At 39.8% G+C, this 25,408-nt stretch overlaps 5 protein-coding genes and 1 long non-coding RNA gene across 7 annotated transcripts; all 6 read right to left on the reverse strand.

Moving 5' to 3' along the window:
- Nucleotides 1-122: 122 nt before the first annotated feature.
- LOC114355591 (uncharacterized) lies at nt 123-2,738 on the reverse strand. Its single transcript, XM_028308535.1, has 4 exons — nt 2,657-2,738; nt 1,569-1,698; nt 1,168-1,258; nt 123-697 (listed from the first exon to the last, which is right to left on the reverse strand). Exons 1-4 carry the CDS (start codon nt 2,736-2,738, stop codon nt 464-466), a joined length of 537 nt encoding a protein of 178 aa, XP_028164336.1. The 3' UTR covers nt 123-463.
- Nucleotides 2,739-3,116: 378 nt separating this feature from the next.
- On the reverse strand, nt 3,117-18,243 carry LOC114355592 (uncharacterized). Its single transcript, XM_028308537.1, has 36 exons — nt 18,170-18,243; nt 17,613-17,780; nt 17,397-17,521; nt 17,082-17,184; nt 16,866-16,990; nt 16,738-16,785; nt 16,554-16,662; nt 16,363-16,478; nt 16,225-16,275; nt 16,051-16,153; nt 15,836-15,960; nt 15,647-15,697; nt 15,527-15,569; nt 15,012-15,235; nt 9,241-9,270; nt 9,028-9,148; nt 8,739-8,878; nt 8,528-8,578; nt 8,342-8,453; nt 8,136-8,263; nt 7,976-8,026; nt 7,784-7,892; nt 7,578-7,711; nt 7,448-7,498; nt 7,253-7,364; nt 7,060-7,190; nt 6,927-6,977; nt 6,087-6,848; nt 5,867-6,013; nt 5,658-5,785; nt 5,455-5,568; nt 5,312-5,370; nt 5,124-5,233; nt 4,593-4,722; nt 4,271-4,361; nt 3,117-3,838 (listed from the first exon to the last, which is right to left on the reverse strand). The coding sequence occupies exons 1-36, from the start codon at nt 18,241-18,243 to the stop codon at nt 3,605-3,607; spliced, it is 4,461 nt and encodes a 1,486-aa protein (XP_028164338.1). The 3' UTR covers nt 3,117-3,604.
- Nucleotides 14,428-14,784, reverse strand: LOC114355571 (uncharacterized). Its single transcript, XR_003656116.1, has 2 exons — nt 14,696-14,784; nt 14,428-14,609 (listed from the first exon to the last, which is right to left on the reverse strand). It is a non-coding gene; the product is annotated as an uncharacterized LOC114355571 (long non-coding RNA).
- An 808-nt stretch (nt 18,244-19,051) lies between the features above and the next one.
- On the reverse strand, nt 19,052-20,169 carry LOC114355570 (uncharacterized). The gene is made up of 6 exons (XM_028308505.1): nt 20,157-20,169; nt 20,056-20,082; nt 19,851-19,962; nt 19,586-19,710; nt 19,402-19,452; nt 19,052-19,321 (listed from the first exon to the last, which is right to left on the reverse strand). Exons 3-6 carry the CDS (start codon nt 19,955-19,957, stop codon nt 19,206-19,208), a joined length of 399 nt encoding a protein of 132 aa, XP_028164306.1. The 5' UTR covers nt 19,958-19,962; nt 20,056-20,082; nt 20,157-20,169; the 3' UTR covers nt 19,052-19,205.
- A 262-nt stretch (nt 20,170-20,431) lies between these two features.
- LOC114355588 (uncharacterized) lies at nt 20,432-22,680 on the reverse strand. 2 transcript variants are annotated; one of them, XR_003656117.1, is made up of 7 exons: nt 22,390-22,680; nt 22,004-22,147; nt 21,778-21,895; nt 21,624-21,699; nt 21,052-21,297; nt 20,749-20,816; nt 20,651-20,664 (listed from the first exon to the last, which is right to left on the reverse strand). XR_003656117.1 is itself a non-coding variant. In XM_028308533.1 (6 exons), the coding sequence occupies exons 1-6, from the start codon at nt 22,476-22,478 to the stop codon at nt 20,545-20,547; spliced, it is 615 nt and encodes a 204-aa protein (XP_028164334.1). In that variant the 5' UTR covers nt 22,479-22,680; the 3' UTR covers nt 20,432-20,544. The 2 variants fall into 2 exon arrangements, 1 of the variants encoding a protein (XP_028164334.1); XM_028308533.1 differs by lacking the exon at nt 21,052-21,297 and having other exon boundaries at nt 20,432-20,664.
- A 748-nt stretch (nt 22,681-23,428) lies between these two features.
- Nucleotides 23,429-25,216, reverse strand: LOC114355593 (uncharacterized). The gene is made up of 4 exons (XM_028308538.1): nt 25,048-25,216; nt 24,625-24,796; nt 23,959-24,133; nt 23,429-23,539 (listed from the first exon to the last, which is right to left on the reverse strand). Exons 1-4 carry the CDS (start codon nt 25,124-25,126, stop codon nt 23,429-23,431), a joined length of 537 nt encoding a protein of 178 aa, XP_028164339.1. The 5' UTR covers nt 25,127-25,216.
- Nucleotides 25,217-25,408: the final 192 nt, after the last annotated feature.

Genomic DNA, 25,408 nt, shown 5'->3' on the forward strand with positions numbered 1-25,408 from the left:
AAAAATCACAAAGTACAAAACACAACAAAATTACGTCATTTACAAACCAACGTTTTCACCGATCTGGATTTAATGGACATAATATTACGATAGTAGCTGAATTCTTTGTAAACTTCATTTTTTGTAAACTTGTCAGTCATTCCCAAAAGAGCGGTCCACTTTTTTATAACCGCTCGAATATTTATTCAAATGTTTTCATTTATTTCGCGACTATGATATTCAGATAGAAAAATCATAAAGACTAGGTACAACGCAGCGGCCATGGCAGGGCGCGACATGGATTTGACAACACACGTCGCGTCACTCAGCGAATTGCCAAACCCTAACTATCATGCTGCGTATGCGCAGCGCCGCGTTTACACCGTGTGCTTTGTTATAAATCAGTTAAAATTTACGTCCCCTTTGAGGGTGTGACCTCAAAATCTCAACAACGAATTTCAAACGCGTCCGCGAATTCAGATCACTATTTTTCACCATCCCCCCCAGTCAAGACCAGGAGTTCGTAGCAGTTGAAGGCGAAGGGTCTGCCGAAGATGACGACGTGGCAGCGGAAGGACGGCGCGTGCACGGCGCCGAGCAGGTGCGAGCCGCGGTAGTGCACGCGGCCCACGTGCACGCCGCTCGCCACGCGCACTGCACGCGCGCCCACCGCGCCCGCGCGCCAGGCTACCCACGATACTTCGGCGTTGCACATCACCTATGGATGACAGGTATATTTATACAGGATATTTATACAGGGTGTAAAAATATAGGGATGCATGTTCTGCCGCCTTGAATAGTCGGTCATCAAAATTCGTCCGGAAGTTTTTTGCGTGACGTAGTAACAGACATCCTTACAGCCAACTCCTCATTTTTTTTTGCTTATAAATAAATGTGTGTAGCCAGCATTTTAATCTGGCTTATTTTTTGCTTATAAATGTGTGTATAGATGACCCACGCTGAACTGTCCCACCAAACTCAATGACAGGGGGGCGCTACCATCGTTCAACTATATGGTTTCCAACATGGCAAAAATCTGAACCAGCGATCCGGTATTGACGGTGGCGCCCCACTGTCAATGTCATCGACAGGACAGTCCAGTATTCTGGAACTATAGCCAGCATTTTAATCTGGCCTATTTTTATTAATTGAGAGTTAGTGACTGGTGGTTTAGCTATAAATTCTTACTTGATACTTGGTGTAGTGATGGACGGCTCCGTCGGCGTAGACAAGACAGCAGTGCTTAGATGGGTGTAGAGCGGCAGGTAGCACGTTGCATCTAAAAATGTATAATAAAATAGGTGATTAGTGTAGTTGCATATAAATTGAACGGACACTACGCTCTAAATAGAACTTTCTTTCACACCACTGCAACTTATGTATAATCAGGATCCACAGTTTGGTCTTCCCAACCACTGAAGGTTAAGAATATAGGTCTTATAGTATCGACTTTTCTCCGTTGCAAAGCGGGAGCGAGTCTCTTATGCCTTCACCACACTATAACGTTGTCGTTTCGCCGGCGCTTGTGTAGCGTCCGGCAGCCGCTAATTTCGATAATTTCGAAAGAAGCTAGTGGTAGGGTCCCTTACTTGTGCGTAGTCCTCGCGACCCATGTGACCTCCCCGTCGAAAACGCCAGCCGCCACCGCCCCACTGGGTACGGCCCCGCACGCGCTCACGACCCAAACCGGTCCCGGTTGCTCCCACGATGGCAGCCATTCTAGAAAAACAAGTTTTACATTACTAATCCCAAACGTAAGTCGCCCCAAACCAGCTTGGCAGCGCGCTGTAGCAGATGATGCGAAGAAAATCGGCAAGACTTGGAGCGAGATCAAACGCGAAGCTCAGGGTCGAATGCGATGGAGTACTGTTATGGGCGCTCTCTGTCCCATCTAGGGGACATAGGACCTTAATGCCCGTTTTCACCATCAATCCCTAATTTTTAAGTGACTCCTATTACAGGAATGAAGAATGTTCACTAATTTTGTTTTTTAGCTTTCTGTATTCTCTGTTAAAAATAAAAAATACACGTGAAAGAATTATTTCGATACGTTAATTAGTTTCCAAGATATTGAATTTTAAAAGTGCGGGCGGCGGCCGGCACGCCATTTTATGCGCGTGACGTCATATTACAACGACTGGCTCATATTTGTATGGGTGGANCAAAAGGGTCTATAATTACCCAACTAGGACTAGATTTAATTTAAATCGACAATTTGATTTTCATTTTAAAAATGTTTACAGATCAACCAACTGCAGCAAGGAGATATTTTGATCACGTACGCCACTGACATCGGTTGGTCGCCGTACTTCCCGCTGCTTAGCGGCATCGTCACGGAACTTGGAGGCCTCATTTCACACGGTTAGTTGGAGTTGGATAGAAAGAGTGTTCACACTAAAATCTTAGCTAGATGATGTGAACAATAGTCCCGAGAACTATCGCTATTGTCCCACCAGTTGACGCCACTGTCGAGTCACTGTGACGCAATAGTCGTGCCAACTGGTGAGAGTAAATACGGGAGTAGGGAGTACAGTCATAATTTTTCCCTCCATATTATTAACATAGGACTTTCTTTCAGTCTCATTGATTTTGCTTTCGCCATCAGAAAATTTTCGTTCTGCAATAATTTCAATGTAATTAATTCCAGGAGCCGTAATAGCCCGCGAGTACGGGCTACCTTGTATAGTGGGCGCCACCCACGCCACTGACATGTTCCACACTGGGGACATGGTGCGGCTGGTCGGCTCCAAGGGCGTCATCGAAAAAGTACTCGTGGAAATGTCAGCGCACGCAGAGAGTTAACAATCTGTGATATTTGTGCCGCAGAAAGAACTTTAATTTATTTAATTGTTAATACTATGCAAAAAAGTTTATTTTAGTGATTTTTAGGAACGGGTAAATAAAGTTTTTGATAAGATATTAAAATGCGTGTCAATATCTAAAACCTAAAATCTAATTTTACTTCAAAACTTTTGAAGTAAAATTAGATTTTAGTAGGTAATTAGTTTTTAGGTACTTTTGAATCAAAAGTACCTAAAAACTAATTACCTACTAACTTCAACCATGGATAACCTGTAATAACTTATTCACGGATTGGGACGGTGATAGTGGAAAGTAGTTTGAAATAAAACGTAATATTCCTAATAAACGTGTATTAGTGTAAAACAAAACGATCAAAAATCACAAAGTACAAAACACAACAAAATTACGTCATTTACAAACCAACGTTTTCACCGATCTGGATATAATGGACATAATTATACGATAGTAGCTGCAATGTTTTGTAAACTTGTCAGTCATTCCCAAAAGAGCGGTCCACTTTTTTATAACCGCTCGAATATTTGTTCAAGTGTTTTCATTTATTTCGCGACTATGATATTCAGATGGAATAATCATAAAGACTAGGTACAACGCAGCGGCCACGGCACGGCGCGACATGGATTTGAGAACACACGTCGCGTCACTCAGCGAATTTCCAAACCGTAACTTTCATACTGCGTAGGCGCAGCGCTGCGTTCACACCGTATGTGCTTTGTTATAAATCAGTTAAAATTTACGTCCCCTTTGAGGGTGTGACCTCAAAATCTCAACAACGAATTTCAAACGCGTCCGCGAATTCAGATCACTATTTTTCACCATTCCCCCCAGTCAAGACCAGGAGTTCGTAGCAGTTGAAGGCGAAGGGTCTTCCGAAGATGACGACGTGGCAGCGGAAGGACGGCGCGTGCACGGCGCCGAGCAGGTGCGAGCCGCGGTAGTGCACGCGGCCCACGTGCACGCCGCTCGCCACGCGCACTGCACGCGCGCCCACTGCGCCCGCGCGCCACGCTACCCACGATACTTCAGCGTTGCACATCACCTGGGGATGACAGGTATGTCAATAATATTTATACAGGGTGTAAAAATATAGGGATGCATGTTCTGCCGCCTTGAATAGTCGGTCATCAAAATTCGTCCGGAAGTTTTTTGCGTGACGTAGTAACAGACATCCTTACAGCCAACTCCTCTTTTTTTTTTTGCTTATAAATAAATGTGTGTAGCCAGCATTTTAATCTGGCCTATTTTTTGCTTATAAATGTGTGTAGCCAGCATTTTAATCTGGCCTATTTTTTGCTTATAAATGTGTGTAGCCAGCATTTTAATCTGGCCTATTTTTTGCTTATAAATGTGTGTAGCCAGCATTTTAATATGGCCTATTTTTTACTTATAAATGTGTGTAGTCAGCATTTTAATCTGGCCTATTTTTATTAATTGAGAGTTAGTGACTGGTGGTTTAGCTATAAATTCTTACTTGATACTTGGTGTAGTGATGGACGGCTCCGTCGGCGTAGACAAGACAGCAGTGCTTAGATGGGTGCAGAGCGGCAGGTAGCACATTGCATCTAAAAATGTATAATAAAATATTATTGTTTTGAAACTTGCAAAGAATTTAATCTGAAGAATATAGTATCGACTTTTCTCCGTTGCAAAGTGGGAGCTTATTACATACGCTGTGCAGCGAATCTCAGACCTTCACCACACTATTCGAACGTTGTCGTTTCGCCAGTGTTGTGTAGCGTCCGGCAGCCGCTAATTTCGATAATTTCGAAGAAGCTAGTGGTGGGGTCTCTTACTTGTGCGTAGTCCTCGCGACCCACGTGACCTCCCCGTCGAAAACGCCAGCCGCCACCGCCCCACTGGGCACGGCCCCGCACGCGCTCACGACCCAAACCGGTCCCGGCTGCTCCCACGATGGCAGCCATTCTAGAAAAACAAGTTTATTCATTCATTACTCCGAACAAACTAGGCGGCGCAAATGATGCGAAGAAAATCGGCAAGACTTGGAGCGAGATCAAACCCAAAGCTCAAGGCCGAACGCGATGGAGTACTGTTGTGGGCGCTCTCTGTCCCATCTAGGGGAAATAGGACTTTGATGCCCGTTTTCACCATCAATCCCTAATTTTTAAGTGACCCCTATGGTAATATATTACAGGAATTTTGTTTCCATAGGGGTCACTTAAAATTAAGGATTGATGGTGAAAACGAGCATAAGTCAAACTAAGTAATCCCAGTAAAATCGCAGGAGCTTCTTCAGATTTTGGAAAAAACAAAAGATCGTCCTTCATTTGGCCACCAGACATTAGTGTTAGACGTGCCTTACTTACCATTAATAAGGCTTTTATATTTGTGCTCCCAGCAAATTTTCAAGTGGACATTATATTTGATCCAATCATCGGAATATTCTTCAATTTTCTTCCTAAAATGACTCCAACGCCTAGTAATGAATGAAATAAGACATCAGTTTTTGATATAACGCATAAAACTTCAGTGTTATATTACTTCTAATACATACAATTCATGTAAAGGTACGTCAGATTCAGGCACTTGTTTTAATGAGTCCGTCTCTTTCACCTGTTCAGAAAAGGCATTCGATTATTAGGATCGGTATCAGCAATAAGAAACAGTAGATTATATTGCTACATTTCTGCTACTTACAACTGCGCTCAGCCAGTGCGTCCACCTGTAAAACATGTCGATGATGTCTAGCATCTCTCTCTGACAGTCCATGTACATTTCAGTCTTTACAGTAGCGCGTGTTGGTGACACAATCTAGGAAAATGTAAAATTTTAATAATTTTTCATATAGCATCGATTGTGTTTGATGGTAGAGACAGCTCAAGATTTTAAAGAAAGTTTACTTGTTTATCTCTATATCGTAGAGCCAGGCGTAGAGTGAGCTGACGGCTGAAATTATTATACTGGCGCCACTGTAAAGCCTCTGTAGCTATTCTTCTTTGCAATACCGTCCATTTTTCTTCAGCTTCAGCTGAAAAATAAGTCTCATTCGTATAAAAGCTTTTGGATTTCCTCTAGCAGTGTCACTATGGTTAGAGGTGGGAGTACTTACACGGAGAAACTCTAGGTTCATATTTGTATGTAAGGGCACGATTGATGTAGTCCTGTATCCAGTCTCGCCAGGCTTGCACGTTCCACATCAGGCTCACCATCATCGCATGCCAGTCAGCCATTTGATCAGTTGATACAATTGGTGTACCTAGACATTACGCTATATTAATACAATATCCACAAAATTACATAACATTGTAATTTAATCTGAAAAATATTACGTGAATTGAATCCAGTTTTAGCTCTCGTTGTTGATCTTCTAGAAAATTCAAAAGGTGCCGCTTTCTGCAAGGACGGGTGTTCGTGTGTATGAATTCTTGCATACATAGTCGTCGGCGACTGCCAGAAAGGACTTGAGCTGTCTCTCCTCGAATCACGAGAAGGATGAGAGTCAGTCGTAGGCGGAGTATAGTAAGTCTCAGGTGACGATTCCTCCGATTCTTGTTTCTCATGTTCCGGTTGCTGATTCATGTCCATTTGACGTGAAGATGATGGCATGTCTAAAGGGTCCGTTTTAAAGAACATAGAATGCAACGGTGAATACTTTTCGGCTCCAGCAGGTGGCGGAGTAGGAGTTTCCACGCGGAGCGATTCAGCTTCAGGAGAATATTTTGAGGATATGTCATCGTACGGCCGCTGATTGTACACAGTTGAGTAGAGAAGGTAGGATGTTGTGGTAGCGTTTTCACAGCCAGGTGTGGGTTTTTGGGCAGGACAAGGTGGAGGCTTTTCGCCTCGTCTATAAGTTCTGCTCATTTTTGAAGGGCAAGTCGATAGTGATATCTCGATGCCCGGCGCGAACGCTTTTGAGGACCCAGGGCTGATCTGCAGACGCTGGGCCGGAGCTAGGTCCTGCAGCGCCTGTGCCGACACGTGGCGAGAGCACGTACAGCAGGGCTTCGCGACCCGCCGCAGTATCTCGTCGCACCAGAGTTCGCATTGTACAAATACATTCTTCATGCACTTGCATACTTGGATGATTTCTGCAAAATAATGGATTTATTATAATGAACTGCGAATTATGTCTAGTCATTAATATAATAATAATTTTATTTTCTTACGTGGTCGCAAGAAGTGAACAGCTAGATACATGGTAGTATCTTCGATGACATCTGAAAACAGATAGATGGTTTTAGAAAATTCATGAAGACTAGAAATCGAAATATATACTTTACATAAGCAATGGATATGTACCATCAATTAATGCTTTGTACTTGTCTGGTGTGCATCCGTTCATCAAGTTATGAAGTTTGATTTGTATTTTTCGGGTCACGACGGGATCGACGTTCGACACTCGAAGTTGGTCGGTGTTCTTGCCACGTAACCTAGAGTTAAATATTTTAACTCACTATTTTCAGCGTATAAATAAAATAGTGAAAATATTTACATGTCAGCTCCGTCGGTGTACGTTTTGCGAATAGTACCATGTCGCAGCAGTACATTATCTGCGGCTTGATCCATTTGCTCAATCATAATCTTCAAGGCTTCGGTCTTTTCACCTGTAAACGATACAGCCAAATGATTATTTGGCGATGGCTTGATGTTATAAGATTTCTTCAAAAAAGACGTATTGATAAAATACCTTGCAACATGATGTATGATACCAGCAATCTCGTAGAATCCGTTATGACTCCTGAAAAGTTATACATAAAGTACTTATAGTAAAACATCATTTCTTATGAATCAAGTTAGTTTTACTTCTTCACGCTTACCGCTCATCACAGTTTGAGTGTAGCCAGTAGCCGTCACATTGGCCATAATCCCTTTCAACTTGCTCTCAGCCTGGGATTGTAGAGAGCTATTCGGGCGATTTATTTGATCTGTAGCTGACGTGAGCTGACGTAGGCTGAAAGAAACGTTAAAGTCATTTCCAGCTTGTATTACCTACCTGCTTTAAGTAGAGAAAAAAATCTCTTACTAAGCTGCTGCATCTTTGTAGGACTTTGGAATGTCTCCCTCAATTAAAAGGGAGTCGCCAGCTGCTTCCATTTCTCCCAATAATGCTACATAAGCTTCAATTTGTTCATCTGTAGATTTTTAAATGGTTGTTAAACGATTATTTTAATTAAATTTAGTAAATTCATGATGCTTAAAGAGTTACTTAAATTACCTGGTTTAGTCACTAATTCCGATAAGTAGTCAGCAGCAACTTTGATGTGCTCTGTAAAATATTTTATGCAACACATGAAAAATTGTGTAGGTTTTGTCGTTAACGTTAAAGTACTGGTTTATTGAACACGATTAAATAAAAAACAAATTGTGGTGCAAACCTTTCATTGTGGATGTTAATTTACGGGCCATGGATCGACATCGTATCATATCGTCCAGTTTCTTTGTCAGATAGTAGGCGACATTAGTGCACGGTTCTTTTACTTCGAGGGACTTGGCTTTCTTCAATCTAATGAACATGTAAAATTAATATCCATTTACATATTTTATTATTTTTGTTAATATTGTTTTTTGTCTTTTTTTATACCTTTGTGCCGCAAAGAAGAATGTTTCAGCAGCTCCGTCCAATTCGATTAGTATTTCATTTCCTCGCTTCTGCATTTCAGATATTAGGGCCTCACGCACTAAAGCCTTGTAATCTATAATCAAGTAATTATTAAGTGACGTTGCAAAAAGGTTATATTGTGGCTAGACTGATACTAAAGTTACTTACTGCTCGCGACGAATAATTCCGATAGCACACGAGAAGACTCAATGACGACATCTGTGAAATAGAAACGACGACATTGTTTTATAAACGTCGATCAGATATTTTTGGCTCTTATCTTCTTTCTCTCACTTCTATCTGAAGCTGATGAGAACATTAGTGACAGACGAAGTATCAAAGTAGAATCATTAAAAATCATTATCATTTTGTTAAATACCTTGCATTGAATCGACCATTGTGGGTGGAGTGCTTTTGTTGACCAGCGTGCTGAGTTTCCTCTCGAACTTCTTGTGGAGGCGGCCGGTGTCCGCAGACTCCTTCACCGTCTTATCAACTTTCATCGGCGGCTGCGTCAGCCTGATGATGTTAGGAATTAAGTCTGATGATTTATAATCGTACCTAATTCCAATATAAAAACACTATCATTTTCATGTACTGCAACTATTGAGTTTATACTGTGGTTAATGGTAGTTTTTAATAAGATTTGCATTGATTGAATACGTCACCACTCTGATGCCTGTGCATGGGAAAGTTCCGTGTGGGGTTGCTTGTAGAAGGTTTCGCCACCTTTCGCTTTGAGCTGACTATGCAAAATTCCCATTGCTGCTTCACGGTCTGGATCCACTTCTGTTTTGCATAAACGGTTACTTTACATTAGTAACTGTAAAATACTTAACTTTATATTGTATATTTTTATCGCATTTAAAAAATATTCTTACCATCAGCACCTCTTGCTCGCGCTGATGCACCTAAAATTGAATGATCAAACGAACTTACCAAGTGAAGTTCGATCTAAATTATCCTGTTTTCGCCGAAGAGATTTAAGTTACCATGTAGTAGTACCCCTGTACGACAACCCAATCCGCACACAATATTCAGCGTAGTAGTATTAAAAAACAAAAGAGCGGGCAACCCCACCCCTACCACGCTGTGGGCTCGGTGTCCGAGCGGTCTCATTATATTTAGAGAAGAGATGACATTGACGTTTACCTCCAGGGAAGAAGATATAGAAATCTTCGGGTTGGGAGGGACCTTAAATCTCTTCGGCGAAAACAGGATAATTTAGATCGAACTTCACTTGGTAAGTTCGTTTGATCATTCAATTCCCCCCCCCCCCTGTTCTTTCTTTACCCTCTGGTCTATTGACCAGTGCGTACTCACCCTGACTCATCTAATGCTGCAAGTTCCTTTGCACTTAAGCCACCTGAAAATATAATTTACATTAATACAATCGATATTTTGGTCCAATACATATTGTCCTCCATAGTTATTTGGACTTACATTCTTTCGTGGCCACGCCAGCAATATACGCAGCCGTGATATCAGTGGTATCTGAAACATATTTTCGCTCGTTTATAATAAAGAAAAGTTAGATTTGCATTATCGCATATGGGTTATCTTTTCAGCAAAAATACTACAGCAAATGTTACATAGGCAGTCTAAGTAGGCAGTAGATTAGTGTCAGCATACCATGCATGTGTCCTTTAGTCATGTCTGCCGAAACGACTGTTGGTAGAGAATTAATGCGCTGGTTTACTCTATCTAAGATCACAGGATTAGGATGTTGGCCACCGAAGTGATCTGCTGTTTCCAACCTAGAATTTTTTTTAATGTACTTTTACGTAATCATGACTGTTAAAATTTGCTTTTTTTTTAAATGTGTGATTAGGTAATTATTTCCTTACATTTGCGCTGCTTGCTCATGATTTTTCTGAAACTTGCCAAGTGATAGGAAGTCCTTTGATTTTTCTTTTAGCATACTGTCGTGAATGACTTGCATTGCTTCACCTGTAAAATAATATTTCTTAGTTTCATTCTTTCAAGGATTGATTGGTTTTCCAGTTTATTTCGCTACAAACCTCTTCCTTTGATTATGTCTGTCAAATAAGCAGCTCCTTCACGAGATGGATCTGTAAAATGGTATTAGGTAAAAATGTTATCATTGTCTTTTTAATTAGTTATCTCTCCATTTTCATTCGATGGTTTTACATAATCACCTTTTAATGCATCTGCTAATTTCTTATCTGGTATAACCGTGTTGATTTTACCAAGCATTTCGGTCTTTTTAGACTCATCGTAAGCAGACGTAATCCCCACTGGAGCATTCATTATTCTGCAATGTATGGCATTAGTAGTCTCAGAATGTGTGTACCTACTGCTATTATCAGTAGTATTAGAGTGATACTTACTCTTCACCACCCTCCTTGAATGTGAGCTTGTACAGACCATCTTGGCCAACAATATTGTCTTCCTTGCGCGCCATCAAATCGGCCAAGACTCGACGTTTCTCAGATTCACCTGTGTATCAGATGCAGGTTTTAACTTTATTACGAAACTAAGAACTTCTCCTAAAATACTGGTTCTTGTACTTACTTTCTGGGAACGGAGCTGCCAAAAACTTTGAAGAGTCGTCCAGTATTCCTATAATTATTTATGAAATATATGATATCTATTATCACACAATCTTCTTAAAAGAAACACGAAAGTGATCAAAATGATACCTGGTAAATGCTTCGCATGTTCTGGTGCAGGCTTTTTCTCGGTCAAACTCGTCAGTTTCCCTCTTACGGACTCGTAAGCTCCTTTATCAACTTTCTCGCTGGCAAGACTAGGTGCATTTTCTATCCTGTAAAATTATTACTTGTAGTTACACAAAAAAGAAATAATCCAATATCTTCCTTTTGTCATCTTGTGGAATTGTATTTTCTAACCTCCGAGCTCCGTCGTTATAACTCTGTATATATCCTTGTAGTTGACCGAGCGGTGTTTCTCCCTCTTCTTTCATAAGCTTTACAACATAATCTAAGGCCTCACCTAAACGAAACCAGCGCCAAGTTTGAGAATATTTCATGATATTGTATTTTAACTACGTAATCTATTGGTTTACTCACCTTTCTCGGTTCCAACTTTTGCTAAATGTTTGGAGGCCTCACTCATCGTCGCTGCAAAATAGGTATTTTCAGGTTAAAATTAAATAAATACCTAGTTACATTGCAAACATATCATGAAAGATTTTTCATCTCACGTCTTAATCCGTCTGAAATGCTTGGTGGTAACTTAGTGGGCACTCCTCGAACCATCTCTGATGATATTTCATGCTGTAATTCTTCACACTTTGGATCGTATTCTAGAGGGCCGGAATATTTAAGTCTAAAGAACAGATAATTATAATTTAAACACTTAATCATCATAATCACATGTACCTAATCATTTATCACATAATAATCCCACTCACTCTTCAGCTGCATCCTTGTATGTTTGTCCAAATGTTTTGTATTTGAATAGAGATCGTGATCCCAATGAATTTTTAACAGCTGCTAGAAAATTTAATGGGTATCTTTCTCCCGCGACCCCGCCTGTAATTTGATGGGTTCATGAATTAATTAAACTTGAATCTTAAGATCTTTCAATTAGTGTCCCAAAAACAATGGATAACCCTGTAACCATCGATAGGCCTCGCCATGGTCTCCCTAACGTCCAATTTTGACCCCAGTAAAAATATCACCGTTTTCAAGATTTTTAAGTTTTTGTGCATTTTTAGAAAATTGCTACCTTCGATTCATTTTTCTCATGCCATTTCTACAAATAAGGTTACTTTTCAATCTAGTTTTTTTCCTTATCACAAAGGATAGTTGGGCTATCAAAAGAAAATATTAAAGTTCAACAAACTAGTTTACAAGTATGAAAATTTTAAGAAATTGCAGAGAAGAAGGAAAAATTAATTCATTGTCTTGCACTTTTGATCAGCCATCGTGTAAAAAAAATTTAGGAAGACGATCGTGCCCATTACCTTAAAAACTTCCTTGGTTAATTAAGATTCTAAAAAGGTATCACAGTCCTATGTATTCTGTATTATTTTTATCTTATGGCTACTTGAATAGTAACTACACTCGCGAGCAAAACTATGGAATCACTTACATGAAGTTGTTTCCACGCGATCTTGTGTAGGTACTAACGAATTTGTTAGCAACAAAAAAAGTGGCACCATTTTAAAGATTAAACTTTTTACTTTAAATTGATACCAAATTCATTTAAATCACACCGGTATTTAAAAAGATATCCCGGCTGATGTGAAGAAGTAAGAAAAAAGACATGTACCAACTGTTTGATACGTCGCGAGTTGCGGCCTATTTACCCCCTATAAAAGCACGTGTTTTCGGATTTTTGTGTTCACACGTTGATCCATACTCATCTCGGCTTCTTTTGACACTTTACCTGGGATTCTACACCTACAGAAGCAGCACAAATCGTTGCACTGTTGCAAGAAGGGCTCAGCCAGCGGGCCGCTAAATAGGCCGCAACTCGCGACGTATCAAACAGTTGATACATGTCTTTTTCCTTACTTCTTCACATCAGCCGGAATATCTTTTTAAATACTGGTGTGATTTAAATGAATTTGGTATCAATTTAAAGTTAAAAGTTTAATCTTTAAAATGGTGCTACTTTTTTTGTTACTAACAAATTGGTTAGTACACAAGATCGCGTGGAAACAACTTCATGTAAGTGATTCCATACTTTTGCTCGCAAGTGTAAAACTAAGGCAAACTTAACTCTAAACAAAATAAAAATATAAACTTATATTACTCAAAAATAAAAGTGTGTCCGTGAGGCAAAGAGGCGAGAATGCTGGCTGCATTTCCTCGCTGAATGGCAATACTAAGCCTTTGTGCAAGGAAAGAGCCAGCATTTGGATTTTCCGAAATTTTAATTAATTTATATTACTCAATTAAAAATTAAAATTTAAAAAATTAACACTTCTAATATGGTAGGTATGGCTGGCGGCATACATTTAGTATGAAATTCGGAAACATTTAATTTTCGCATAGATCCAGTTTATTCTTTGACCTATTTATTGTTATTGTTTTAAAGAGCTCATGAAGCACTTACAGGAACAGTAAACAGTTTCTCGATATCTTGTATAATTAAAAATCAAGTGAAATCACTTATCGTTTCCACCCTGTACCTATACTTTTAAAAATAAACTCATTTTATACGTTCATTTGTATAAGTATCTTCAATACAAATACCTAACCAACTTAGTTGACCTTTTATAAAACTATTTNATCAAAGATAGGAAGTTGATTATTTTTTTCAAAAATCTGCAATTAATAGGGAATCTGTCAAAAAAAAGAAATCTGAGAAAAGTCGACCCAAAAAAAAGATAAAAAAATTTAAAGCCTACTGGGTCATAAAATTTGAAAAAATCACAAAATTAACGATAACTTCTAAACTATGAAAAATCGTAGAACATACATGGGGGTGAAATCGATAGGTCTAGTCCTCACCTATCACCTGCCTTCGGCTTGACACCTTACAAGAAACACCCTGTATATGTATAAAAGAAAGTCGTGTTAGTTACTCCACTTATAACTCAAGAACGGCTGAACCGATTTAGCTGAAAATTGTCAGGGAGGTAGTTTAGAGCCAGGAGAAGGACATAGGATACTTATTATCCCGTTCGAAATTAAAAAAAAAGTCTGCTTATTTATTGCCATTAAGGCGGAACAAAGTTCGCCGGGTCAGCTAGTTGTTTTATAAATGTCGATCAGATATTTTTCGCTCTTATCTTCTTTCTCTCACTTCTATCTGAAGCTGATGAGAACATTAGTGACAGACGAAGTATCAAAGTAGAATCATTAAAAATCATTATCATTTTGTTAAAAAAAAATACCTTGCATTGAATCGACCATTGTGGGTGGAGTGCTTTTGTTGACCAGCGTGCTGAGTTTCCTCTCGAACTTCTTGTGGAGGCGGCCGGTGTCCGCAGACTCCTTCACCGTCTTATCAACTTTCATCGGCGGCTGCGTCAGCCTGATGATGTTAGGAATTAAGTCTGATAATTTATAATCGTAGGACCTAATTCCAATATAAAAACACTATCATTTTCACGTACTGACACTATTGAGTTTATACTGTGGTTAATGGTACTCAGTTTTTAATAAGATATGCGTTGATTGAATACGTCACCACTCTGATGCCTGTGCATGGGAAAGTTCCGTGTGGGGTTGCTTGTAGAAGGTTTCGCCACCTTTCGCTTTGAGCTGACTATGCAAAATTCCCATTGCTGCTTCACGGTCTGGATCCACTTCTGTTTTGCATAAACGGTCACTTTACATTAGTAACTGTAAAATACGTATTATACGTATTACGTTTGCATTTAAAAAACATTCTTACCATCAGCACCTCTTGCTCGCGCTGACGCACCTAAAATATATTTTCTCGTTATTACAACTTCAAACGTAAACGGTAAGGCCCCTTGTACACGCTAAGAAATTTCGCCGTGTCTGCCGCTAACAAGACAAGAATTTCGTCGGACCATCGTGTCCGTATCTAGCACAGACAATAATTATTTCTTGGTCAGCGCCGGAGCATTGTACACAGTTCGTGTGTAGAAACGACACGAATTCTTGCGTAGTCCCGGCGACTTTCTTAGCGTGGACAAGCGCCTAAAGTAACTAAGTAGAGATCCGATAAAATGATGAACGCGTACGCAATTCAGCAGCTTTCCTTCTCCTCTCTTCTTCCTCTAACTCCCTCTTGCGTCTCTCCTCGGCTTCGCGGCGCCTGCGCTCGGCCTCCTCCTCCTCGGCCCTCCTGCGCGCCTCGTCGTCCGCGTTGTCCCCAGCCTGGCTCGCCGGGGGCGGTGACGGTGCTGCTTGCGGGGATACCGCTGCTTGTGGGGATGCCGCTTTTGGAGACGGCACTTTTTGTTGCCTGTGGAAAATCAGTTCAAATCGTCATATATTGAGCAACATCTTTTCGTCGACCCAGATGGGCAGGCCCTGTCTATAACCTGACGGTGTCCTCCGAAGTTTTTAAGACAGAACAGTGAGTTACTGTCCGGGCTAAACGGCCTAGACATTCTTTCGCGGTTCCGCCACAGGCTGTGGCTCTATAAGTCGTCGGAGTAAGCGACGTCTGGCTTCAGGAGAGTAGTACCTTCCCCCTCCCCCCCCCCCCCTGTTCTTTCTTTACCCTCTGGTCTATTGACCAGTGCGTACTCACCCTGACTCATCTAACGCTGCAAGTTCCTTTGCACTCAAGCCACCTGAAAATATAATTTACATTAATACAATCGATATTTTGGTCCAATACATATTGTCCTCCATAGTTATTTGGACTTACATTCTTTCGTGGCCACACCAGCAATATACGCAGCCGTGATATCAGTGGTATCTGAAACATATTTTCGCTCGTTTATAATAAAGAAAAGTTAGATTTGCATTATCGCATATGGGTTATCTTTTCAGCAAAAATACTACAGCAAATGTTACATAGGCAGTCTAAGTAGGCAGTAGATTAGTGTCAGCATACCATGCATGTGTCCTTTAGTCATGTCTGCCGAAACGACTGTTGGTAGAGAATTAATGCGCTGGTTTACTCTATCTAAGATCACAGGATTAGGATGTTGGCCACCGAAGTGATCTGCTGTTTCCAACCTAGAATTTTTTTTAATGTACTTTTACGTAATCATGACTGTTAAAATTTGCTTTTTTTTTAAATGTGTGATTAGGTAATTATTTCCTTACATTTGCGCTGCTTGCTCATGATTTTTCTGAAACTTGCCAAGTGATAGGAAGTCCTTTGATTTTTCTTTTTGCATACTGTCGTGAATGACTTGCATTGCTTCACCTGTAAAATAATATTTCTTAGTTTCATTCTTTCAAGGATTGATTGGTTTTCCAGTTTATTTCGCTACAAACCTCTTCCTTTGATTATGTCTGTCAAATAAGCAGCTCCTTCACGAGATGGATCTGTGAAATGGTATTAGGTAAAAATGTTATCATTGTCTTTTTAATTAGTTATCTGTCCATTTTCATTCGATGGTTTTACATAATCACCTTTTAATGCATCTGCCAATTTCTTATCTGGTATAACCGTGTTGATTTTACCAAGCATTTCGGTCTTTTTAGACTCATCGTAAGCAGACGTAATCCCCACTGGAGCATTCATTATTCTGCAATGTATGGCTTAGTAGTCTCAGAATGTGTGTACCTACTGCTATTATCAGTAGTATTAGAGTGATACTTACTCTTCACCACCCTCCTTGAATGTGAGCTTGTACAGACCATCTTGGCCAACAATATTGTCTTCCTTGCGCGCCATCAAATCGGCCAAGACTCGACGTTTCTCAGATTCACCTGTGTATCAGATGCAGGTTTTAACTTTATTACGAAACTAAGAACTTCTCCTAAAATACTGGTTCTTGTACTTACTTTCTGGGAACGGAGCTGCCAAAAACTTTGAAGAGTCGTCCAGTATTCCTATAATTATTTATGAAATATATGATATCTATTATCACACAATATTCTTAAAAGAAACACGAAAGTGATCAAAATGATACCTGGTAAATACTTCGCATGTTCTGGTGCAGGCTTTTTCTCGGTTAAACTCGTCAGTTTTCCTCTTACTGACTCGTAAGCTCCTTTATCAACTTTCTCGCTGGCAAGACTCGGTGCATTTTCTATCCTGTAAAATTATTACTTGTAGTTACAGAAAAACGAAGTAATTCTAATGTCTTCCTTTTGTCATCTTGTAACTTGGAATTGTATATTCTAACCTTCGAGCTCCGTCGTTATAACTCTGCATATATCCTTGTAGTTGACCGAGCGGTGTTTCTCCCTCTTCTTTCATAAGCTTTACAACATAATCTAGGGCTTCACCTACAAAGAAACCAGCGACAAGTTTAAGAATATTTTGTCATTGTACTATAGCTTTGTTATCATTGGTTTATATTATTTTACTCGCCTTTCTCGGTTCCAACTTTTGCTAAATGTTTGGAGGCCTCACTCATCGTAGCTGCAAAATATTTTCAGGTAAAAATTAAATAAATTGTTTACAATGCAAAAAAAACATGAAAGTTTTTTCATCTCACGTCTTAATCCGTCTGAAATGCTTGGTGGTAACTTAGTGGGCACTCCTCGAACCATCTCTGATGATATTTCATGCTGTAATTCTTCACACTTTGGGTCGTATTCTAGGGGGCCGGAATATTTAAGTCTAATAGAACAGATAATTATAATTAAATACTTAATCATCATACTCACATTGTAATGTAATCATTTAAGTATCACATAATAATCCCACTCACTCTTCAGCTGCATCCTTGTATGTTTGTCCAAATGTTTTGTATTTGAATAGAGATCGTGATCCCAATGAATTTTTAACAGCTGCTAGAAAATTTAAAGGGTATCTTTCTCCCGCGACTCCGCCTGTAATTTGATGGGGTTTATGAATTAATAAAATTGAATCGTATAATCTTTCAATTTGTGATTATTGGAAATAAAACCTACTGCGTAAAGCAATTGCTTGAGATAAATGTCTCGCCACATCCTGCACCAAGCCTGCAATCACACAATTTTATAGATATTAGACTTTTTTTCAGGACGAGAAAATATGTTCAGAAAGAAATTTTATCAGAAAACGATCGTACTTTTCATAGCAATCTTCAGGTTAGGAGGAGTAGGAGTTTCCATATCTTCAGTCAGCTTTCCTTTTGCTTCGTCAGCAATATCTTTAATTGGTAGAAATGGTACCAACATAGGAGCCGTTTCGGTTCTGTGATAGGAATAGAGAGATATTCAGTTATTCGTGTCACAATAACGTCACTTGCTAGTTTTAGGAACAGTTATTTAGGTAAAATCTTACTCAATTGCTCCAGTCATGTAATCCATTCCATAATTGTTTCTTTTCGCAAGTTCTGTTTTACCTTTGCCTTTCATGGTTTTCAGCAATAATTCCAAAGCTTTCCCTAGTTAAAAATAAGCAAAAACTTTAGTCAAATCAGAAAATATGTTGGTAAAGATATCAACTAACTAAATGAAATGACTATAATTTCTAACCTCGGTCACGAATGAATGCTGAAAGGTAGTTACTGCACCTTCCAATAACCTCTGTAAAATAAATAAGAAAATGTAAACTTATTCCGACTACTTTTTCTTAATTATATGTTATTACTTACCATTCATGTCATTCCTGAGCTTCGCGGGGGTAGCTGGATCCACTGCTCTATGTAGAGCCTCAGTGAATATTGGTACAGTTTCTGGGTTAGGTACACTTGAAGACAAACCAGGGGCAGATTTCAATCTAGGAAGACAAATACCATGAGAATAATGTTAATGAACTGATAATAAAAGCTATGATTAGAACCACCAAAAAGTTTGTTAAAGTTTAACTAACACATATGCCGCAGCAAACTTGCAATTCAAAGGATCAAACTGTGGTGTGAAGTTTCCAGATCCATCCTTTTGCAGTTCCTTTATTAGCAAGTCGAAAGCAGGCCCACGTTCAACTGCAGAGATACATTACGTATAATTAATATAGATAAGTTACATAATTTATAACTTGGTATAAATAGGTCGTTACTTACTTTCGTCAATGGCACACTGAGACAAGTACTTGGAGCAAATATCCAGAGTTTCTAAAACAAATGACAGAATATTTTATAATATTATTTTTTTCGATCGTGTTAAGGGGTGGAATTGCGTTAGGTACCTTTCATATCCGTCTTCAGATCTCCTGGAGTCACAGGGTCTACCAGCTTTGACAAAGTTGAATGAATTTCCTGTGATAAATTGGGATCATCATGATCGCTCTCCAGCCCACGGGCCTCATCAAGTCTAAAAGCAGAACCGGGAGTTTAATCACCACGAAATACAACATGAAAAAGATGAAATAAGCTTTTTTACTCTTTCGCTGCTTTTCCGAATGTTCTCTTAGCCTTTTCTTTCTGGTAGAGTTGATCGTTTGGTCTTGTCTTCATTGTTTTAACAAGTAGCTTGAATGCCGGACCTTTGTCCTCTATAAGAAGCGTAGTAAATTAAATATAGATCAATGATATTTGTATCTACTGTCAATTATTATTAAAATAATATGCTAACTATTGAATTCAGCGTTCTGTGCCAGGTAGTTCCCGCAAATTTCAACGATCTCTGGAACAAAAAAATGCATCGTAAATATTATTGTAAGGCACGTAAGAAAGAAATATTTTTCTGACGATAAGATTACCTGTCTTGTGAATCCTTTCTATCTCTATCTATCAACATGAAATATTTCAAGAACTACCTTTCATGCAAGCTGCTAGATTCCCCGGAGTGTTAGGCTTGGCGGTGGCGGTAAGGTCTTTATTGAGTTGATTGGACAGAGTCGTGTTAAACTCTGTCGCTTCAAAATCGGGAGTTTGTTTCAGTCTGAAATATTGGAATGTAAGAACCTAAGGATTAAAGTTAATCTCAGAGAACAGAGTTCTTTTTTCGTAACCAATGCTTGCTTGTTTTCTTGTCTTGTGAGCATATCTAATAATCTAAATTAGAGGTAAAGAAACCCTTACTCATCAGCACCCTCTTTGTAAGTTTGTGAAAATTTTCCATGTGTCAAAAGTTGTTCGTCTCCCTTATTGCTCATTGAATCAGTTAGGATAAGAAATGCTTCCAGCATTGGACCTGTATTTTAAAATTAGTTTATTGTATTTCGTCGATTACTAAAATAGTTACATTTTATTAATAAAATAAATATTAAAAACATTTCGTTCTTACCTGAAAACTTTAAGTATGCTGGTTGCGCTGAAATAAAAAACGAAATTATTTTAAAACTTTTCTTTGTAATGAATATGTGCTTTTCGTGTAGAGATACTTACGTCCCTTTAGAAGACCACCCTGAAATAAAAAAATACTATATTTAATAACTCCAATGGTATTTTAGTATCATTAAGACAAACCAGTCTTCATTCTCCAACACAAATGAACACAAGAACATGTAAATAAAACATTGAACATAAGTTTGGAAAATGAAGAAAGATTTACGAAATAATTTAAAATTAAAATCAATTAGTTACCTTCTGTGTTCACTTGTATTAGAATGACGAAGACTGGGGTCGTGGGAAATTAGTTTAGGAAAACACACGTTTCAGCAATTTTATAATTTTGCTATATTTTTTCATTTTACATTTTTTCAGAGTTACAAACAAAGATATCCTGATATAATCGGTTCACTATGATATTCTCAAACTACAAATTGACATTGTGTCAAGTGGGTGCTGTGGGTTCTGGTTTTGGTTGTACAATTTCAAGGACTGTTTCTAAACTACGACTGTCATTATCACTAAACTTATTTATCTTGCAGACACTATTCTTGAGGCTGACGACCTATTAAATTAATAAACACATTAGAAAAATGCAATTTAAGTAAATAGAGTTGCATAATTAAATCAGTAATATATAAATACTTACACCTCCCATCATATTCAGAAAGTCGTCTGCAAAGCCGGTGTCACCGGCTTCATCCGCTCCTATAACATCTGGAAAGAAAAATATAATGATGAAGTTACGTTAGGTATACAAACATATTATTACATATAATTACGATTTAGGTCTCCTCCTAGCGGAGATCCTGGCGGGGATGAGTAAGAGAAAAAAAGAGAGAACCGGAAATTCATCGAAATCGTTTGCGGTTCCACAAGTGGTCCACCCTGTAAAAGTTTCATAAATTAAATATGGCAATGATAGCGATTATCTTCAGTGATGTATACTCACTTTGTTACTTGGGTGCTAAATTGGTCTTAGACGAAGCCGGAGTTTGGCCGGGAGTGGGTGCTGGGGTTTGTCCTGGCGTCTGGGCGGGGGTCTGTGCATCAGGGGTGGCGGAGGCCGTGGTGGCCCCAGGCGTGGCCGTGGCCGAGTCCGCTGGGGTCATGCTCTCGGCAGGGGTGGCCGCCGCGTTCGTCTGCGAGCCACTAGGAGCCACTGGTCTGTCCGCTTCGGCGGCGCTCTGTTCCACTTCTTCAGCAACAAAACATACCTCGCTTTAAGATGTTGTTGAGCGAATCCGAGAAAAGTGGGCTGTGTTGACGCATTTGAAGTTGTCGACAATTGTTCATACATAAAAAATTTTGCGAAACCCAGTTTTCTCAGATGAAAATATCAAAAGATTCAAGAGCAGAGCCAAACCAAATCAAAAAAGAACAATTGCCACAATTTCAAAGCATCTCTTACCTTGTGTTGGAGACTGTACAAATCCTGTATGGTAACTTGCATATTAAAATGATGACAATTGTTCCTCTTGAATTGATTGTCTTAAATCACATAAACAAATTATGAAATTTTACCTTCATCTTCGTCATAGTCCATCATCAGCATGCGATCGTCTGATTCAGCAAGGACTTCGTCAATCCATACCGCTACCTGTCCACAACAATATGAAAAATGTATAGCGTTCAAAGAAACACTCAATTTGACATCTTATGACGTCATGAAAATTACCTTGTCCGCCATCTCCATCATGAACTTGGCCTTTGGATGGCCACACCTTCGCGAAGGAGCTCTCATGTGCATGTAACCGCATATCTCTTCTAAAACTATGTTGGATAACCGCAACATCCTAAGGAAATAGAAAGCCAGTAACAGTTAAGGTCATAATCTGGTAAAATAGGTAACTATTTGTACTTATAAGGTTTCCATTTCAAAAACAATAATAAATTTCAATAACCTGTCAGCTAAAGCATATCGTCCGGGTCTTGACAGTCGCTGCTGGATGCCCCTCGCGAAGGCGACTGTCGCGTTTCGCGCCCATACGAACCGCTTGTCGGCACAAATCGCCAGCACGTCCTTCTTTATTTGGTTCACTTTGGCACTGTCGAGATAAGTAAATAATGTTTCTGTTNGTGTAAAAAAAAATCAAAGTTCTATGTCATAAAAAACATATGATTTTCAGCTACGCCGCTCAAAAAATGTGCTTGGGAAATTGACCCATAACTAGGAACCAGAAGGGCCTGGCTGTCCCCAAACCCTAAACATTAATTTTGAGTTAATATTAAAGTGAAGAACCTATATATTTATCATTCACTTACTTAAATGCCTCATTGGATTACTTACGTAGTGGTCGTTTTCTTCTTAGTTTTCCGCAGGTTAACGAAATATTCGTAAGCCTGGTCTGGTTTAAATGGCTCATCAGCATCCAGCATAGAACGCAACCGAGCAATCTGCGATTAAGAAAACGTGTGAAAAACACCTACAGAATCAAAATTCCAAAGTTACAGTAACATGTACTATCAGCAACAGTGTTAACTGCCTATTGCCAGTCATGACATCTCGTTCTATCACAAAGAATCACCATTTGATTAGAGCGAGAGCAAAAACGGAAATGGATAGTTAACAGTGTGGCCGTGTGTAGGGTCTAGAAAAACGTCAAGTAAAATGAAAAATGAACATCAGTAGAACCATTATCACGAGATCTTTAAAGCCAGTAGATTCTGCGACTAAAACAAGCTACTGCAATGGTGTGTGTAGGTACTTCATTGCTGCGTATGCTGTAGCAGCCGCCAAGTCAAAATCACTACATACTAAGGCGATTATCACACAGCACCGCGCTCCGCCGCGGTACGCGGAACGACAGATTTAATCATTGTATACAAGTACCTCAGTTTGTATATAAAGAACGAGCGGCACAACACACTGACAACGCGTCTGCGCGCGGGATTCTTTTTATGTAGCCACGCGGACCGCGGCGGAGCGTGGTACAGTGTGATAATCGCCTAACCGTCTCAGGCGGCAGCTGATGAGCGTGCTCCCTCCATAGACAGATGATGTTGCGGCGCGGCGGCTTTTTCTGTTTCTGTTGCTATCATCATCATCTATAAACTGGTACTGGTAGATACTTTTTTTTTATGCATAACAAGGCAGGTATTTGACCACAATCGCACCTGATGTTAAGTGGGATGCAGTTTAGGATGGTACATATCTGCCCTGTAAGTGCTTATTCACTCTCGCCTTGAAGAGGCCCGGATTATAGTTTTCGGGAAAGACTTCTCTGAAAGCACAACTAGGAACCAGAAAGGTTTGGCTGTCCCCATACCCTATATTAAAGTGAAGAACCTATATTTATATCATTCACTTAAATGCCTCAATGGATAACTTACGTAGTGGTCGTTTTCTTCTTAGTTTTCCGCAGGTTGACGAAATATTCGTAAGCCTGGTCTGGTTTAAATGGCTCATCAGCATCCAGCATAGAACGCAACCGAGCAATCTGCGATTAAGAAATACGTGTAAAAAACACGTACAGAATCAAAGATCCAAAGCAGTTACAGCAACATACATGCCTAGAAAAACGTCAAGTAAAATGAAAAATGAACTTCAGTAGAAAGTAGTAACATTACCACGAGATCTAAAGAGCTTTAAAAAGCCAGTAGAATTTGCGACTAAAACAAGCTACTGGTGTGTGTACTTCATTGCTGCGTATTATGGATGTTATGGATAATAATATGTAGTTTCGGTTATGGATACGGTTACAGGTATAGGAATAATATTATACCGGTTTCGGTTACGGTTACGGATATTTTTTTATTTCGGATATCCGAAAGTTTCGGTTACGGTTACGGATATATCCATAACATCCCTGCTGTGTATGCTGTAGCAGCCGCCAAGTCAAAATCACTACAGACTTACCGTCTCAGGTGGCAGCTGATGAGCGTGCTCCCTCCACAGGCAGATGATGTTGCGTCGCGGCGGCTTCGCCATGCGCTCCAGCCGGTCCGTCAGCACTGCCCCGTGGCGGCGCAGGCAGCGCGCGTGTGCACGCATCGACCGCCGCGTCAGCTTCACGTCTGTCGCCTTCGGACCTCTGGGAGTAAAGGACTTAATGCTACAGCTAATCATAGAGGATGCGTCTTATACATGTACTTACCTACCTAAGTAGAAGGCAGATAATGCGATTGGTTGTAGTAGAAATCAAAGATTCAAAGGTCAACTGATAAAAAGTTCTCCCGAAGAGCTTCTGACTGAAGGTCCCTGGTTTTGTCTGGCTAGCATCTTAGTACCGCCGAACCTAGGTGCAGCTTAGTAGGTACATACTTATTTTAATATGTATTTACGAGATTATAGTAGATTATCGTAAGTAACTCATCTTTTGCGAAGGAAAATTAATAAACATTAAACTTGAATTGCCTACCTACTCCAATCATTTAATGATTTGGGGCCAATCTATTCCACTTTGATCACCCAGGTCATCTTATTCATGGGCGATCAAAGGACACCTACTGTCGCTTGGAGTCCACTTTGATCATCTGGGTGATCAATGTGGAATAAACCATCTTAAAGATCATCGCATCGTACTTAGGCCTCGCAGGCTTCGGGGGTGGGTGTACAGCCTGCCGCGGCAGGGACTTGTGCTGCAGCCGGATGTCTCGGCCGGCGATGATGGTGTCGGCTACGGACGCCGGCGCCGGCTCCGTGGCATACGGCGGGTACGGAGGAAACGTCCCTCCTCCTCCCGGAGTAGGCGAGGCTGCGGAAACAGGCAGTAGGTGGAAGTGAAATGAGATAATCATTCTCTAAAAACGTAAAAGTATTTAATTCATTCTTTATTAGTTTAAGCTGCTAAACTTATCTCCAACTAATTGATTCTCGATCTGAATCAGACCAAACAGTAGGTAGGTAGGTAAGTAGGTATGTACTAACTTAGTTTCTACAAGTACGTAATTATGTGTAGGTAATAGAACTAAGTATTCTCTATTCTATCGCAATGGAGGTTCTCACCTTCGCCTAGTTCAGATACCGGCATTTCGCTCGCTGCGAACTCCGAAGCGGTACCAGATGGTGCTTCTGACTGCGCCATATTGAACTGTTGCGCTTAAATTGTAACAGTCCTTGAAAAAATAATGATTTTCAACAAATATTTAGACAGCTATTTCGTTGTGCTTGCATTTTTAAAGAATGACAGAAGATTACTGGTTTTTTTTTCTACAGAATCCACCAATAATAATAAATGGCCAGTATCCAAAAAATCATCATCATCTAATCCGTGACCTAGGTCCCGATTACGGTAACTTTTAACGTCAACAATCCAGACACGCTTCTCTATTCTGCGATACGATTGGTCGTTCAACAGCGTACGTCA

The sequence above is a fragment of the Ostrinia furnacalis genome, unplaced genomic scaffold (assembly GCF_004193835.3).
Source record: "Ostrinia furnacalis isolate ACB-3 unplaced genomic scaffold, ASM419383v2 OfSCF2422, whole genome shotgun sequence".
Classification (NCBI taxonomy): Eukaryota; Metazoa; Arthropoda; class Insecta; order Lepidoptera; family Crambidae; genus Ostrinia; species Ostrinia furnacalis.

Bases quoted from the DNA above. Each gene is read 5' to 3' on its own strand.
- LOC114355591 (XM_028308535.1), bottom strand. From the start codon at position 2,738: ATGACGCCCTTGGAGCCGACCAGCCGCACCATGTCCCCAGTGTGGAAC. The intron at 1,699-2,656 runs GTAGCCCGTACT...TTGTTTTTCTAG, and splicing joins GGTGGCGCCCACTATACAAG to AATGGCTGCCATCGTGGGAG. The intron at 698-1,167 runs GTAAGAATTTAT...TGTCATCCATAG, and splicing joins ATCACTACACCAAGTATCAA to GTGATGTGCAACGCCGAAGT.
- LOC114355592 (XM_028308537.1), bottom strand. From the start codon at position 18,243: ATGAAAGGCAAAGGTAAAACAGAACTTGCGAAAAGAAACAATTATGGA. The intron at 8,027-8,135 runs GTTTGCACCACA...AATATTTTACAG, and splicing joins ATTAACATCCACAATGAAAG to AGCACATCAAAGTTGCTGCT. The intron at 3,839-4,270 runs GTAAGAATTTAT...TGTCATCCCCAG, and splicing joins ATCACTACACCAAGTATCAA to GTGATGTGCAACGCTGAAGT.
- LOC114355570 (XM_028308505.1), bottom strand. From the start codon at position 19,957: ATGCTGGAAGCATTTCTTATCCTAACTGATTCAATGAGCAATAAGGGA. The intron at 19,711-19,850 runs GTAAGGGTTTCT...CCAATATTTCAG, and splicing joins TACAAAGAGGGTGCTGATGA to ACTGAAACAAACTCCCGATT. The intron at 19,453-19,585 runs GTAGTTCTTGAA...TTTTTGTTCCAG, and splicing joins TCTAGCAGCTTGCATGAAAG to AGATCGTTGAAATTTGCGGG.
- LOC114355588 (XM_028308533.1), bottom strand. From the start codon at position 22,478: ATGCTGGATGCTGATGAGCCATTTAAACCAGACCAGGCTTACGAATAT. The intron at 22,148-22,389 runs GTAAGTAATCCA...TTATCTCGACAG, and splicing joins AAGAAGAAAACGACCACTAC to TGCCAAAGTGAACCAAATAA. The intron at 21,700-21,777 runs GTAATTTTCATG...TGTTGTGGACAG, and splicing joins TGATGGAGATGGCGGACAAG to GTAGCGGTATGGATTGACGA.
- LOC114355593 (XM_028308538.1), bottom strand. From the start codon at position 25,126: ATGGCGCAGTCAGAAGCACCATCTGGTACCGCTTCGGAGTTCGCAGCG. The intron at 24,797-25,047 runs GTGAGAACCTCC...CTGTTTCCGCAG, and splicing joins GGTATCTGAACTAGGCGAAG to CCTCGCCTACTCCGGGAGGA. The intron at 24,134-24,624 runs GTACGATGCGAT...CTTTACTCCCAG, and splicing joins CCGAAGCCTGCGAGGCCTAA to AGGTCCGAAGGCGACAGACG.